Genomic DNA, 17,357 nt, shown 5'->3' with positions numbered 1-17,357 from the left:
GTTAAATGACTTGCCTGGTGTTACATGGCCAAGTATCTGAGACTGGATTTGAATCAGGCTCTGTGTTTGATCCATCAAGTTGTCCAGCTGCCCCTAAAGGCTCATCAACTGACTAATAGAAATCATAGAACTGGAGCCAGAATCAACTTCACAAATTATTCAGTACAACTCTCTAATTTTACAAGTGAAAAAAACTGAAGGTCAGAGATTAAATTGATTTGCCCCAGTTCATACAGATAATCTAGACAGATTAGTCAATAAATACCTGCTATGCCAGGCATGTATGTATAAATAATATAATATAATATAATATAATATAATATAATATAATATAATGTAATATATACAATATAATATATAAGGAATAAATTGGAATTGACTAACAGAGAAAGTACTAGAATTAAGGGAGTTCAGGAAAGGCATATACACACACACATATAGAATATATATAGATATATATATAGATATACATGTATATATTTTTGTAGAATATGTACAGGATAAATTTGAATTAACCAACAGAGAGAAGGCACTAAAATTAAAGGGGATTAGGAAAGGCACACATACACACATATGTGTGTATGCAAATATATATAAATATATATGTTCAGAATATATATATATATACAGTATATATACAGTATAAATGTATACAGTATAAATATATATATATATATATATATATATATATATATATATATATATATACACACAGTATAAATAACCAATAGAGAGAAGGCACTAGAATTAAGGGAGATTAGGAAAGGCACATATATATGTACATAAACAGAATATATATATATATATATATATATATATATATATATATACATACAGGACAAATATAGAGAATAAGTTGGAATTAATCAACAGAGAGAAGGAACTAGAATTAGGGGATCAGGAAAGACACACACATATAAACAATATATATAGGATAAATAAAGAGAATAAGTTAGAATTAATCAGCAGAGAAAGAAGGCACTAGAATTAAGGGAGATCAGGAAAGGCACATATACATATATATATATATATATATATATATATATATATATATATAAACAGAATATATACAGTATAAATATACAGAATAAGTTGGAATTAACCAACAGAGAGAAGGCACTCGAATTAAGGGAGATCAGGAAAGGATTCAGATAAAAGGTGGGATTTTTGAGTGGGACTTGAAGCTAGGGGATCCAGAAGGCAGAGTGGAGGAGGAAATGAATGCATTCCAAAAATGACTTGAAATTAGAACTCAGTTCTTGACTCCAAACAGAGGCCCACATTCCTGCATACCATTCTGCCTCCCTGTAACAGATAAAACTAAGAAAAAGTGGTGGGAAAACATTCATTCAAAAGGAGAGAGAGTAAAAGTCTAATGGAGAGGTACAGTATTTAAAATCTTTAGGGCAGGGTTTATTTGCAGCTTAAGTGTAAATTTGGGCAAGTTACAGTCTGTCTCAAGTCTTGATGTTCTTGTAATCTGTAAAAAGTTGAACTAAATGTTCTCTTTAAGTCCCATTCTTGCTCTCAGTTCTATGATCCTAAATTTTTTTCCGAGCCTGGAAAATCTTAATCTTAGTTCTAAGTGCCTCCTCTCGACTAATTCCAACCTATTCTGTATATTTATACTGTATATATTCTATATATGTGCCTTTCCTGATCTTCCTTAATTCTAGTGCCTTCTCTCTGTTGATTAATTCCAATTTATTCTGTATATTTATTCTGTTTATATATGTCTGTCTTTTCTGATCTTCCTTTTTTTTTTTTTAAAGTTTTTGCAAGGCAAATGGGGTTAAGTGGCTTGCCCAAGGCCACACAGCTAGGTAATTATTAAGTGTCTGAGACCGGATTTGAACCCAAGTACTCCTGACTCCAGGGCCGGTGCTTTTATCCACTGCGCCCACCTAGCCGCCCCCGATCTTCCTTAATTCTAGTGCCTTCTGTCTGTTGATTAATTCCAATTTATTCTGTATATTTATACTGTATATATTCTGTTTATATGTATGTGCCTTTCCTGATCCCCTTAATTCCAGTGCCTTCTCTCTGTTGACTGGCTCCTCTCGTCCCGGTGCTAAGGAGAACTTCTTTAAACTCTCCAGCCCACTTTAAAGCCGCTAGCCTCGGCGCTGTCCTTACATGTGGTGATAAGGAGTTTTCTCTAGAATGCACAAATCATGGGAAGTCCTGGGTGAGGGGCCAAGTCATGCTTCGGAACCCAGCCTCATTGTGCCTTCCACTTGGGGCACCTCACTTCTCTAAGGGTCAGGAGGAGGCCAGAGCATCCTTTTTTTAGATTTTTAAAGATTTGGTTTATGTTGAGTTTTACCATGTTCCCCTCATCTTCCTCCCCCCCACGGAGTATTTTAGGAGGTTTGGTTTCGGAAGACAAAGGGACTTTCCTCCAGTTGTTGCTTTTGGTGTCAATGCTTTATTTTTAGAGTAGGAATTAGTTGCTTTAAGAGAAAAGGGAGCCGAGTGGAGCTGGCCCGGCCGCGGCGAGGTTGAGCCGGTCCGGGATCCGAGGTCCGGCCCGGCGGGCCAGGCTGCCCCGCACCAGCCCCGGCGCGGGCCCGGCCCGGCCCCCCTGCGCCTGCGGGGCGCCCCGGCCCGGCGCGGCCACAGCTCCGGGGCGCGCAGGGGGCGGGAGGGGGCGGGAGGAGGCGTGGCGCCGGCCCCGGGTTCCGGAAGCCCCGCCGGTTGGCTCGGGCGCTTCCAGCCGGCGGCGGGCGGAGGTGCCGAGCGGCCGCTCCGGGCCCCAGCGTCGCCGGTCGCCCCGGTCACCGCCGGCAGCGGAGCGGCCCCGGGCGGGGGGCGGCCAGGATGCAGCCCGTGGCCCAGGACCCCAAGCCCAACCCTTTGCAAAACGCGAACCTGCTCTCCCGCGTGTTCTTCTGGTGAGTGAGGCGGGAGGGAGCTTCGCCCCGTGGGGGAGACCTGCGGCGCCGGCGCCCCCGGCTTCCGCCCTTCCCCGGCCCGTCCGCGCCTCGCCGTCCGGCCGCCGCCGCCCGGGGTCGGGGTCCCGAGGGAGGCCCGCGCGTGGCCGTGCGCGTGCGCGTGTGCCTGGCTCCGGGCAGCAGCGCCCCCGGCCGTGCCCGCGAGGGCCGCGCCCGCGGAGCCCAGTGCGGATGCGGGCGGGCAGCGAGGAAGGATGCCGGTCGGGGGGGCAGAGATACGCCAGTCCTCCTTTTCCAGCTCATTTTACACGCGGGGAAACTGAGGCAAGCCACCCGGGGCCTGGCTGGGCCGAAGGAAGCGGCTGTGAGCCTGTGGGAGCGGCCCGAGTCCGCCAGACCGAGCCGTCCCCCGCTGGCCGCCGCCCGCATCCTCCCCGCGGGCGGCCGGCTTCCCGCTGCGCTGAGAGCGCTTTTATGAATGGAAATGTTGCAACAGTAACAGTGTAGCGTTCCTCATGTTCTTGCCTGATTCATTCAGACTCACAGATAAGGGGAGGCGCAGGCAGACGGGGCTCCTTGGCACTAAATCAGAATTTTCCTTTTCTTATGAGACTTTTTTGTGGTTGCTAGTAGGGTTGAAGAGGGACCGGTAGCACTTTTTTTCCCCTTTTACATCAGAGCGTGAATAATTGCTGCCATAAAAACATGGTGGAAATAGTTTTTGGTGGGGCCTCTGACCTTTTGATGGGTGCTCACGAGTGACTATGATGCCGGTGGCTGTCACTCTGACCTCAGAGGACTTTAAAGTATGAAAGGTGGGTTGGTGTAGTGGCCCCGGAGTCAGGACCCAAGTTCAAATCGTCCTCAGACACTTAATACTGACCTAGCTGTGTGGCCTTGGGCAAGCCACGAAACTCCATAGCCATAAATAAGGGATTTTTAAAAAAGTTTTTTGCAGGGCAATGGGGTTGGTTAAGTGGCTTGCCCAAGGCCACGCAGCTAGGTCATTACCAAGTGTCTGAGGTCACATTTGAACTCAGGTGCTCCTGATCCCATACGGGATTAAAAAAAAAGTATAAAAGGTCATGGTGATTCTCTTGTTTCTTAATTCCCACTGTTACAGGTGGAGAGTGGCATTGTCCTTCCTATGATGATATTTTTTGGAAAAGGGGAAAATACATTTGAGGGAAAAGATCACAACAAAGAGTAAAAACAAAGAAACATAATCTGAAGAAAAAACTATCTTCCTGCTGTCATCACAGGAGCTGGATTCTGACTTCAACTCTTATTTTTTTATGGCATCACTCTTTCTATGCTTAGGTTTCCTCTTTTATTAAAGAAGGTGCTGGACTAGATGATCCTCCAAAACACTGGGTCAAACTCAAATAGACAGGGGTCACTCATCCCATACATGAGGATCCCAGTGGGTTTCATAGCATTGAAACTCAGTCATGTTCAGATGAACTTTAGGAGTATTCAAGAAACTATTTTTGAAGTTTACAGAAAGTCATTTTGTAACCCACCTTTGGTATGATATTCTGGTGTTTCAGGATTAGGTGATATTTTCAGTGTTAAAATGCATCTTTGTTTTATTGTATTTATATTTACTTTGTTAAATATTTCCTAGTTATATTTTAATCTAGTTTCCTGTGGATGATCTGTTGTTTGACATGTGTGCTCAGAGATTCCTTCCATAGCTTAACTTTTATGACCCTAGTGAAAAAACCAGCATTTTGTTGAGTCATGTGTATTTGCTGTTTTTTAGAGAGAAGCACTGCTGCTGCATTTCTTAATTTGACCTGTGCAGTTATTTACTCATATTCTCATATAGTTCTTCAGGTCCTCCTTAAAATACCAGGGGCCTTTGCAAGGGGAGGAAAGTCTTCCATCCTTCTGATTTGCCTGGGGTGCTCATCTTGGTGTTTCTGTAACTTAAGAGGCAGAACACTAACTAACTATGTAGCTAATCATTAAAGTTAGTGAATAAATATGTAGAAATCTCACATGCAAAAAAATCGCTCCACCTTTTGGTTGATGTTCAGAAAATACCATTTGAAAGGGATTTTAAAGCAACCGTATTGGTAGGAAGTTTAAACAGATGGATTCCACTTGAAGCTTGCTTCCTTCTGGGAAATTCTCAGACATTGATGCTCAAGACAAGAGGAGTTGGTGTGGCCCCTCTCTAGGGATGGGAGTGACACCACTTTACCACCTGCCTGATTGTCCTTTTCTTCAGTTTGAGTTTGCTATGAATCTTTCTGTATGTGTGTGTGTGTGTGTGTCTATGTCTATATTCCAAATCCCAGTTGTAGGACAAAAGAAACTGCAGGAAGAAAGTTTTTTTCTTCAAATTGTGTTTCTCCTTTTTTACTCCTTGTGATCTTTTCCCTCAAATGTAATTTTTTTCCTCTCCCAGAAAATATTCACTGCCCAGCCAGGACACCTACCACATCATAGTTGAAATTTGGAACCTGCTTATCTTTTAGGCAGCCAATATAAATGATAGCTATTGTTGAATAAATAGCATTGAAACTCAGTCATGTTTAGATAACTTTAGGAGTATTCATGAACCTATTTTGAAGTTTACAGAAAGTCATTTTGTAACCCACCTTTGGTATGATATTCTGGTGTTTCAGGATTAGGAGATATTTTCCTTCTAAAACCTAACATATCTCATTTTTCCTGATGCTTTTGCCCTTTGTCACATTCCCCTTAGAAGTAAGTATATGCTCAAAGGGTGTTGCCTAAATACTTTTAACTTTCCCAGTCTGAGTGATACTAGTAATAATTTTTCAGTTTGAGTTTATAGGTCTACTTTCAAACTCTTGAACATTTTTTTGTTTGTATGTACTCTTTGGTAAATTTTCATTCAAGTTTTTCAAAAATTAACAGTTTTTAAACTCAACCAACACTGAGGTTAGAGGGAAATTTATTAAGTCATTTTTAGTCCATAAATTACACTTGTATATTTTTTATAAAAAATCAAAAAGACATGAGAATATGAAGGGCCCTGGTGACCCAATATGTCTCTAATAATTTCTCTACCCTTGTAAACTTAGTTTCTAGTTCTTATATCCGGCTGTTTCATTTACACATTTGGGTAACTGTAATTGATACATTGCATTCTAAAATGTATTGTTTCCTCTCCTTCCCCTCCAAAAAAAGTCAACTTGATTTCCCGTCCTATAGTCATTGTAGTCATTTTGACTTTTGTCTTGCCACTGGACTTCAGTGACTGTGGAAGTGAGTGAGGCTGATGACTTTGGGCTATTCTTCCCCATGTAAATCCAATTCACTTTGGAAATGAAGACTGAACTACAACAATAAGATTCCACTCAAATTGATGTTACCAAGATTAAAGGACTGACTTTGTGGATAACATTCCAATATCATGTCTGGTATCGTAGTAAGTGATTTGTGAATGCTTACTGTTTGATTCATTGATACAGGACTCAGAACTAATCCTGTCAAAGCACATTTTGATATTTCTCTATAGGTTGACTTTTGAATAGGTAATATTAGATTTGGAATCAGATGGACTGGGTTCAAATTCCTGCTAGGATTTTTTTTTTTTTTGTTGTTGTTGTTCACAACTTTAGGCAAATGCATTTAACTCTGTATCTTAGTTTTCTTATCTGAAAATCAGGAAATTAGACTGTATAACTTAAAGTCCCCTTTAACTTTTAATTGTCTCAAGAGTGTTAAAAAATGATGTTAAAAATTATGATGACATGGATAATATCCTTGGTTTCATGGTACATACACTGGAAAATCCTAGGAAGAAGTACAATAGATTTGAAAGGGAAACATAATGGACTAGATTGGAACAAGTTAAGAACTTGACAAAATCTGATTTGAAAGAAATGTAGTTCAACCCATTGTTGTTGTTCAGTCATTTTTTAGTCATTTTCAACCCCACTGGCATTTTCTTGGCAAAGATGCTGGAGTGGTTTGCCATTTCCTTCTCCAGATAAATTTATAGAGGAGGCAAACAAGGATAAATGCCTTGCTCAGGGTCACCTAGCTAATAAGTGTCTGAGGCCAGATTTAAACTCAGCAGGATGAATCTTCCTGATTCTGGGTCCAAATAATCTACTTATTGTACCACCCAATGGCCCATTTCATCCCATTTACATGAATTTCCTTTTTACATCTTCATAAATGATCATTCAGCTTTTGCTTGAAGGCCCAAGTGAAAGCAAATTTAATATCTCTTTCTACTTGATGGTTCTGATTATGTTAACTGATTTTTTTTCCTTGAGCTTAGATTAATCAGCCACTGCAACTTCTATTCATTGCATCCAAGTCCTTTTCTCTTGGACCAAGCAGAACAAATCAAACCATTATTGTTCCGCCACTGTCCCATTCCATCAAATCTTTTCTTCATCAAGCTAACTAAGTATCTTCATTTTTTTAATTTGATCCTTATATGATAGAATGGCTGTGCACATAAAAAAAACTTTCTTTACTATCCTACTACTCTTTTGGATGATTTAAACACTTATAATCCTTATAATTTGATATTTGATATACAAAATTGAACCCATTTCTTTTTAGTATTTTTTGCAAGGCAATGGGGTTAAGTGGCTTGCCCAAGGCCACACAGCTAGGTAATTATGAAGTGTCTGAGGGTGGATTTGAACTCAGGTACTCCTGACTCCAGGGCTGGTGCTCTATCCACTGTGCCACCTAGCCACTCCTTGAACCCATTTTTGAAAGACCATCTAATCCAACGCATACCAGAAATGTAATCTATATGTTAAAAAAGCAAAACAAAAAGCCCCCAACCCCCCTAAAGTTCCTTTTGTTTATTTCAAATTTTCATTAACGTCCATAATAAAGAAAAAATATACACTCATAAAATATGTTTTATACCTGATAGGTCTTCCAGCTTTTTCTTGAGGACTTCCACTTTCCAAGACTGTTCCCCAAGACAATTCATTTCACTATTTTTTATATCAATCCTAAGTTCTTTTTATATGAAAAATGTTTTGATATCAATAATGAATCTCCCTCTTTAAAATTTTTATCTAGTTTCTTCCATGAAGACAAAAGTCTAATCTCTTTTCTATTTGATAATCCTTCACAAATTTGAAGATAGATTTTATTTCTCCCCTGCTGGCCTCAGACCCATAACAAATACTAACTATGTGACCCTGGGCAAGTTGTTTAACCCTGATTGCCTGTCATCCAGGACCATCTCCAATCATCCTGATCCATATCTGGTCACTGGACCTAGATGGGTCTAGAGGAGAAAGTAAGGCTGGTGACTTAGTACAGCACTCCGCCCCCCCCCCCCCACTCAAATTCAGTTCATGTGCTTGTCATAGCATCACCTTCTTGATGTCTTTGTCTTTTTTCAAGAGCATCATCATCATCATCATCACCTTCTGCTTAAACGTCCTCAACTTCATTTTTGTATTCTCAAGATAGACTGATCTACAAGCCTTCAAATTATCCTTGTTATCTTCCTGAATACTCTCCTGCTTAACAGTGTCCTTCTGTAGATGTGATTTTACTGGAGTACATGAGAGCAGAATTATTATATGCCTAGTCCTGGACACAGTGCCTTTCCTTGCAGTCGAAGTTTGTAAAGCTTTTTTTTTTTTTTGTCTGTCTAGTCATACTGGTGACAATTTTGAATTTGTAGTGCAATCTGAATTCTTTCTAAACTTTTCTTGTAAACTGTTATCAAGCCACTACTCACACATTATTATACTTGTAAAGTGATTTTTTTTAAAACCAAGTGTAGGGGCGGCTAGGTGGAGCAGTAGATAGAGCACCGGCCTTGGAGTCAGGAGTACCTGGGTTCAAATCTGGTCTCAGACACTCAATAATTACCTGTGTGGCCTTGGGCAAGCCACTTAACCCCATTGCCTTGAAAAATCTAAAAAAAAAAAAAAACAAATGTAAGATATTTTGTTTTTCCTTTTAGATTTATCCTATTATTCTAACCTGTCAAAAACTTTTGGAATCTGAATCTGTCATCCATCATGTTAGTTAGCAATCCCTCCCTAGTTTTGTTTCATCTTTCCACGTGAGAGCATGCCATCTATGCTTCATCAGAGTCATTGATCTAAGTGTTAAAACTACATGGTCCTTGGAGAAATTCCTGGAAATGTTAGTAGAAACCTCCTCCAAGTTGATATTAAATCATTAATTACTATTCTGGATTTGACCATTGAAGTACTTCATCTTTTCCATAAGAGTACTACACATGAGACTTTGTCAAAAACTTTTATTTTAAACTTCTTTTTAAATTAAGAACTTAAACCTCACATGAACTTTTCAAAAGTCAGGCAAACAGAAAAAGAAAATGGGATTGTTAAGTGTAACAGAATTACTGCATATGGTTTCTTTTTAGAAAAATTTTATTTATTGAGACAGTGGGGTTAAGTGGCTTGCTCAAGGTCACACAGCTAGGCAATTATTGAGTGTCTGAAGCCGGATTTGAACTCAGGTCCTCCTGACTCCAGGGCCAGTACTCTATCCACTGTGCCACCTAACCCCCCAATATGGTTTTTTAAAGTGCATAATAAATTTAGTGTAATAGTAAAAAATGCTCTTCTAAAATCTAAATAAACTGCTTAGATAAAATAAGTTTTTCTTACCCTTAAAAATTGGTTCTTATCCATCATTATTGAAGTAGACCAAAATTACATCATTATGTATGAGACAAATTACAGTGTATCCGACTGGCTGATCAGACCAATATGAGCTTGTAATGCACCACCATAGGTTGGGCACAGATAGTCCAGGTGAACAATTGGGGAGGGTATTCTAAACTTATGGATGTCACATTTCCTTTGAGTTGCTTCAATTCTGCCTTGCCCATAGAGTGCAGCACCCTCACTAATGAGGGTACACTATGCTGGATGGTCCAGTGCCAGTGTCTGCCTGGCTGTACCATCGATTTTAAAGTTCTTCAATGAGACCTTCGGGGTGTCTCCATGTTACTTCTTTGGACCCCTGTCTTGTGAGCTCTTGCTCTGTGTGAGTTCTCCATAAAATAATATTTTTTCTTAAAGATAAAAATAATACAAAATAGCTAGAAAAATTAGCACCCTCTGATTAACCCTATCAGAATAAGAAATGAGATCAATCTGACTTAACTTACTCTTGAAGAAACTCCTTTTTACATAGTCACTGCTTCCCTTTCTAGCTGCTAACCCCCCCATCATTTTAATCTAGCATTTTTTCAGGAAATGAATTCATGATCATAGACTATAGATTTTATATTCCACCCTCTTCATTTTTTTTTTTAGATAATAAGAATTCAAGGGAAGTTGGTCTCATTTTGCAAAGATGAATTCAAGATGTCTCTTGGTCTTCAGTGATTAAAAAAATTCTTGAATTTGTCTTTAAAAAACCATGTAGTTCCCCCTCCCCTTTTGTCTCCAATGAAGCTACTTCACTATTAAAGTCAGCATGTACTAGAAGTGGTTCTATATAGAATCCAGGCACCGATTATTGGTGTAAGAGGGTTTTTTTCTGATTTTAAAGACAGGGGGACTGGGTGTCAAAAGGCATGTCATCCTAGGTCTCTGTTGTTTTTTTTTTCTGGAAACTTTTAATAAAACTTTACCACAGTGGTCAAACTCTTACTTTCTCATTATTTTAAAATAAGAAGGAACTATAAAATTTTTTGAACATTTTCCTTGTTTACAAATAAAGGCCCATGACAGTAGTTGCTAGCTAAAGATGTAAAGTCCTAGCAGAGAGCAGTAAGCATTTAAGGTGTATCTTAGAGTATTTACTATATTAGATCTCTGGAGAAGGGAGGGTAGAAGAGTGAGGAAAGCTCTGGATGTAAAGAATTGGGGAGACAAACAAGAGATATATTTTAAAAAAGTGAAAATATTGTATAATATTATTTGAGCTGAATATATTTATATCTTGATAGAAAATAGAAATAAAATAGTATTGATATTTATTACATACAATCTCTTAATTGAGGCAGTATTTTTCATCTTCATTTTGCAGGTGAGGAAATAGATTAATAGTTATAAAAAACAATATACGAATGATAGAACAGACCATGAATTTGATAAATAGAGGGTAACATTTACCTGCTTAGAGAGCAGTCTAAACAAAGTTGGGTTTTTAAAAATATTTTAGAAGAAATTAAGAATTATAAGCTGAGTTCTACAATGCTTTATTTTGTCCTTTTATATGTTAATGAAGTTTGCTAATGGTTCTTCAAAGCAGCTCTGCTTTTTTAGCTTAGGTGAAGTTATTGTATGCAGCTGAAAGAAATGAAACTGAATTTCTTTTAAAAATTATATAATTGGGGGAAGCTAGGTGGTGCAGTGGATAGAGCACCAACTCTGAAGTGAGGAGGAGCTAAGTTCACATTCGACCTCAGAACTTGATAACTTACTAGCTGTGTATCCTTGGGTAAGTCACTTAACCCTACTGCCTTGCAAAACAAACAAAAAATTATTGAGATTTTTCACTCACTTTTCCCAATTTGCCTGATTATTGAAGTTTTAATGTGACTGGTGACTGGGCACAGTACCTTTTACTAATTCTCTGACATGACTATTGAGAAATGAATGAGCACTTGCTGTTGCCAAGTTCTATAACAATATAGTCATGAATACAAAAGCAAAGACTTACACAGACTCTAGAAATGTATTTTCTTTGGGGGGGGATGATGAATCAGTACATATTGTGAATAGGAGGATGGGAAGCTGGATGGGGAGATAGGAGGGCACCATATAAACTTTGAGGAGACCATTGACATTCCCTATTCTGAAACTTTGGGAGGATTGATTTGATTTTGGGTATAGGGTTTCAGAAATGGTATGGATGGGGGTAAGGTGAAGAAAAGGATACCTTGGAGCTGAAGGTGGGGGGGTATGCCTGAGATGGTTGTTAAAGGTTGTTGTTTGTGTTTAGTTCTTGGATATAGCTAGAGGATCATGCCATCATGGCAATAATGCCATGCAAGTGATTTGGATTTCAGTGAAGGTGTGGAGGAGATTAAGAAGCAAGGCTGAAGCTTTCTTGAAAGTGTTGGATCTCCTGACTCCCTCCCTGTCATCTTCCTCAATCTGAACCCCAAATAGCATTTTTATTTACAACTCTTTATTTATTTATTTGTTACAACTCTTTTGGTCTTTAATCGTCCCTTTTCCTACCCAAAAAAGTATTTTGGAGGTAAGCTACATGTCTCTGTTAAATAAAAGTGACCTTGATTTGAGCACTAAACACACTGCATTCTTGGAAATGTTTATAAGATTCTGTGTCTTAGAATAAGTCAGGAAGTAGAAAGACTTAATAGTTGATAAGACAATATAACTTTGAAAAATGTTTTGTTATTAGTTTATTAAAGGCATTTGACTTAGTTTACCTTAATTAACTTTTAGTAGACATGATAATTATTCATTGCATTTTGTAGTATCTTACTGAGGAACTCAGCATTCCTCAGTATTTGTAGAGCAGTTTTATTTCTCAAAAAATTCAATGTGAACCTAATTTTCATCCGTTGAATAATATTGTAAATAAAATTGGGAGCTCAAAAAATTCTGCAGCAATTTAAAAAGATTATAATTCTTAGTTATACTAAAACAAATCCATTTGTGAAATATATTTTTATATTTAATTTTAAATTCAAAATTTTTAAAATGTTTTTATACCATAAAAAATTCCTTTAAAATTTATTGTCACTTCTTTATTACAGTCTCCTCTTCAGGTACAAATGAAAATAACTCAGCAAATAAACAAAGAAACAAAAAAATTTGGACATCTACCAAATTTGAAGCATTCTGTGTCCATATTTTATATCCTCCTCTTCATGAGGAGAAAAGTATTCGAATACCAGACTTCCAGAATCAAGACTAGTCATTACATTACATTACATTATTCTGAACTATTAGACTTGTTTTTTTTAATACAATATTATGATCATTGTACATAGTGACTGTTCTGTACATGTAAATTCTCTGAATGTTTTAAATTTGTAGTTTCTTGGTCCAGGGCATCAGTGGATTTTCTCAATGTTGGTCACATTGATGCAGTTTAGAATTCATTTGTGTCCTCTCATCTTGTTCAACTCTTGTCCATGACCTCTCATAAACCTGCCAAAGGAGGATCATAAAATTTTCTGGGGGAATATATCTGTCCAACTAACACAACTTTGCTAGGGGGAAATTTCCTTCTCCTGAAGTTAGGTAGATAGATATGAAGGGAACATTTAAGCTATTTATCAATATCTCTTCCTCTTTAAAAGAAAAATGTCACATTTCTATGATTACATTCTTTACATGGCTTCCCCCCCTCATTCCTTTGTAATGAGTTTCATTCTGTTCATAAACACCATAATCCCCTCTACTGTCCTTTGGATGATTTCCATTTTCATGACTCCTAACCATGCTTCTCCCTTAAAGGTGATCTCTTCATGTTCATTTCCGAGTCCAATTCATTGGTCCTTTATATCTATGTATTAACAGATAAACTCTATGAGTTATCTATTTATATGCATATCAATCTGTACAATAGGCATTCTTCATTCTCTTGTTTTTTTTCTTTGTATAATCAAGCCAAACTCTGAGTAATTGTGGATCTGCTTTAGAATGTTTTGGATTCTGTGGTTTGATATAGTCAGTCCAAGGTTAGTTACAAATAGAACTGTATAAGGGGCGGCTAGGTGGCTCAGTAGATAAAGCACCGGCCCTGGAGTCAGTAGTACCTGGGTTCAAATCCGGTCTCAGACACTTAATAATTACCTAGCCATGTGGCCTTGGGCAAGCCACTTAACCCCATTGCCTTGCAAAAACCTAAAAAAACCCAAACCCAAATAGAACCATATAGAGGAGCTTACCTTCTGTAGGGTCCCTCTTCTATTTGGATTCTACATTGGACATCCTCTATGACAGTGACAAAATCCCCTTTGATGAGCCTATGTCTTCATACTATCTGTGGCTTGATATAAATCAAAAGTTCACTGATTAAAATTGTTTTTATATTTAAAGGAATATTATATGTTTTTGACATGCAAAGCTGAATGAAATGACTCCTTATATAGTATATAAACTGTTAAACAGTGAACTCTTCTAAAAAATAACTTCATCAAGGACATCATTGATGGAAGTGTAGAATATTCATAAAAATTGCATGTGGACAGGACTGTAGGCCTCTAAGTTGGGAATTTGTTTATTTTATGTATTCATAGTTGTCTTTTTTTGAGTAATAATATCTGAATTCCCCCCTAACATTTTTTGTTTCACTTCCTGTTTCAGAAAACTTGAAAGTCATTCCCTCAGTGACTCTACAATTATATCACCTTTAGTCATGGATCTCTTCTATTTAGCTGCTTTTCCCACATTTATTCTTCTCTGTCCCATTTTGACTTCTGTACAGAGCTCTTCTGGAACTGTAATGCTGAAGGCCAGATGTGGTAGCTCCACTGTGATTTAATGGTGATCTTTTGCATTTTTTGACCTGTTTATTGTCTTCTCAGATGATTTGGTTGGTCATGAATTTTTCTTCAGAACATTTCTCCCATCATTGCTCTTGGTGCTTTATGAAGCATTACCACTTAGAATCTTCTTTCTCCCAAAGCTTTTTTTTAAAGTTATTTTGATGTACTTTCATTTTCCATATCACATTCCTTTCCAAATATACACTTATTTCCCTCCTACCAATTATAACAAAGAAGGAAAAAACACTTAAGTAAAGCTTGTCATCATCAGCCACATTTGAGAGTGTATGCAATAGTCATTCCACTTCAGTGAAGGAATAGAGGTACATTTCCTTATCTCTTTGCTGCAATCAAACTTTTTCCTTTAGATTTCATTAAGGAGTTTCTCTTGTACCTTGTTTGTTGATCTTGGATGACATATTTCTCTGCTTGGCAAGAGGTCAGGTATTTGCTTGCTGTTAAGGTTTCTAGGTTCTTTTGATCTTTTGTTAGGTGAGTTCTGTCATATATATTTTAAGAAAATTATTAGAGTCATCATTGTTTTGTATTAACTTGATCCATATCCCATTTTGTGGAAATGGGGGATGGAATGACACCAGTAAATTTTTTTTAAAAAATCTTTTGGGTGGGGGTGGGAAGCAAGAATGGGGGGAAAATTGAAAAACTCAAAAGTAATACAATTCTTTCTAAAGAAAAGGAAAACACCTTTTTTTGGTTGTGTTATAACCACAACAAAGTAGTACATAGGATGGCCTTGTACAACAGCAACATAAAAAGGCTTAAAGCTCAAGGTGGCAGTGCTGAAGATAGTTTAGTCTCTGGTATTTGGAATTTAGGCTGCAGTTCTTGTGATTTAGATGGCTCTCAGGGCAGGAGGCACAGGCCACACTCTAACCAGACTTACAGGATGTGACCTGACCCAGGTAGAAGTAGATGAAGTGCTTTGGCCCATGCCTCACGTAGCTGCCAAAGTTCCTACCCTTAATGCAGGACCAGGTTGAGTTATACTTCTTGTCACACTCCTTCTTGTTATGGGCTGCTATGTCCTTCTCTCTACTATACTTCTCCAAGGCCTGGGGGACATGCTCCACAGAGCCGTGCTGCATCTCTTCTGACATGTTTGCATTTTTGATCAAGGCCTTGTGGTCACACATGGTTGCTGCGGGTTGGGGGCACTGGTAGCTGCAAGGTGGTGGTAACAACACAGCTCAGGCACTCCTCCTCTGTCTTGGAAGGTGCTTTCACTGCCTATGCCATTTTGCATCTCTCAAAACACCTCTTTGAGGGTAGTTTTAATTTTTATGGGTACAATACAATTATTTTCTTAATATAGTCTTTATCTCCTTTCTGTATATTTAGTTACCCCTTGCAACAAATACTGAAAAAAAGAAAACAGTTAAAACATTGATATATCTGAATCTCACAAGAGTATATTATTTTCCATGCTTTTATCTCTTGCTCACTCCTCTAGTCAGCACTACCTGGAGCCCATCCAGATGGCTTGACTACTCCCAGAGGGTTGTATAAATGAAAGTAGCCAATAAATACCATTGCTTTTGGTGAAATAAAAGGACCACCTGCAATAAATACCATTCCTTTTGGTGAAATAAAAGGACCACCTGCACCCTAAGGAACTAGGGTGTAAACCCCTCAGTACCCACTGATATAATCTAAGGTTCCATAGGCCTGCCATCTACTCCCTTAGGATGTCTGGATCTTCCCATCCATCAGCAGTTGAGCTTCTTTTACATATTTTCTCCCCTACTTAAAGTATGAACTCCTTGAGTGTAGTCTCAGTTTTTTTTTTCCATTTGTATTTCCAGGGCTTATTGTGATGTTTGACACATTTACATACATTTTTTTATTCATCCTTATATCCCAGTTGTGAGATGTTTGGGTCAAAAGGAAATGAAATATTGAGTGAATTTTTTATTATTTTTCCAATCAACAAATCAATAAACATTAATTAAATATATTCTAGGCACCATCCTATGTGGTAGAATTTTAAATTTTAAAAAATGGAATAATCCTTTAAATCAAGTTACAATCTATTTTGGGGGAGAAAAGATACACTTGTATGTGTATAACATTTTTCACATATATGTACACATATACATATATAAATATAAATGTTTAGAATAAATAGGGAATAAGAATGCTAGCAATTTGGAGGGGATCATCTGGGTTACACAGTGAGTAGAATAGTGGGCCTGGAATTGGGAAGACCTGAGTTATAATCTGGACTCAGATACCTATTGGCTATGTGACTCTGGGCAAGTCATTTAATTAGTCTTTGCCTCAGTTTCCCCAATTGTAAAATGAAAGTAAATAATAGCCCTTGCCTTCCAGAGTTGTTGTGAAGATCAGATAAGATAATATATGTGAAAAGCTCTTAGCATAGTATCTGGAACATAGGCGGAACTATCTGTTGTTATTATTAACAGGGAAACCATCATGTAGCAGTGGTTGAGTTGTGACTTGAAAGACAGAACTCTTCTCTTATCTGGAGTTGAGGAGGAAGTCTGTTCAGGCATGATTCTTGTGAGAAAGAAAGAAGTGTGTATGTGTGTGTGTATACATAGATATAGATATATATCAGATTGCCTTTTGTTTGGGGGGAGGGAAGGGAAAAAGATTGTAAAACTCAAAACCTTGCAAAAAATGATTGGTAAGACTATGTGTGTAATTGGAAAACAAATAAAATATTTATATAAGAGAAAAAAGAAAGAGAAGACTAAACGGGGAAGGGGAGTCTGGAAGTAGAGGTTCAAACTTTAAAAGATTAAAACAGAACAGTTAGGTGGTGCAATGGATAAAGCACTTGATCCTGGAGTAGTCAGGAGGATCTGAGTTCAAATTCAGCATCAGACACTTAATACTTAGTAGCTGTGTGACCTTGGGCAAGTCATTTAACTTAATTGTTTCACAAAAAAACAAATAAAAGATTTTAAATCTTAGAGGTAATCAGAAGCCTCTGGAATGTACTGAGTAAAACATTTAGAGCTGTGCTGGATAGAAAGTACATGGGCCTCTGCTTA

General features: G+C 38.0%; 1 protein-coding gene across 3 annotated transcripts in view; it reads left to right on the top strand.

The window, feature by feature from the left end:
- The first annotated feature begins 2,754 nt into the window (after positions 1 to 2,754).
- The window catches only part of ABCC4 (ATP binding cassette subfamily C member 4 (PEL blood group)), a 273,974-nt gene continuing 259,371 nt past the window's right edge, over positions 2,755 to 17,357 (top strand). For 2 of the 3 annotated variants that reach the window (XM_074191906.1, XM_074191904.1), the window contains exon 1: positions 2,755 to 2,894. In XM_074191906.1, the coding sequence (XP_074048007.1) occupies positions 2,821 to 2,894 (74 nt within the window). In that variant the 5' untranslated portion in view covers positions 2,755 to 2,820. The remainder of the gene's footprint in view (positions 2,895 to 17,357) is intronic. The other variant, XM_074191905.1, reaches the window with a different exon arrangement.

Source organism: Macrotis lagotis, chromosome 6 (genome assembly GCF_037893015.1).
Source record: "Macrotis lagotis isolate mMagLag1 chromosome 6, bilby.v1.9.chrom.fasta, whole genome shotgun sequence".
Lineage (NCBI taxonomy): Eukaryota > Metazoa > Chordata > Mammalia > Peramelemorphia > Peramelidae > Macrotis > Macrotis lagotis.
The sequence above is the reverse complement of the archived record's forward strand: the minus strand, read 5'-3'. Positions and strand labels throughout refer to the sequence as shown.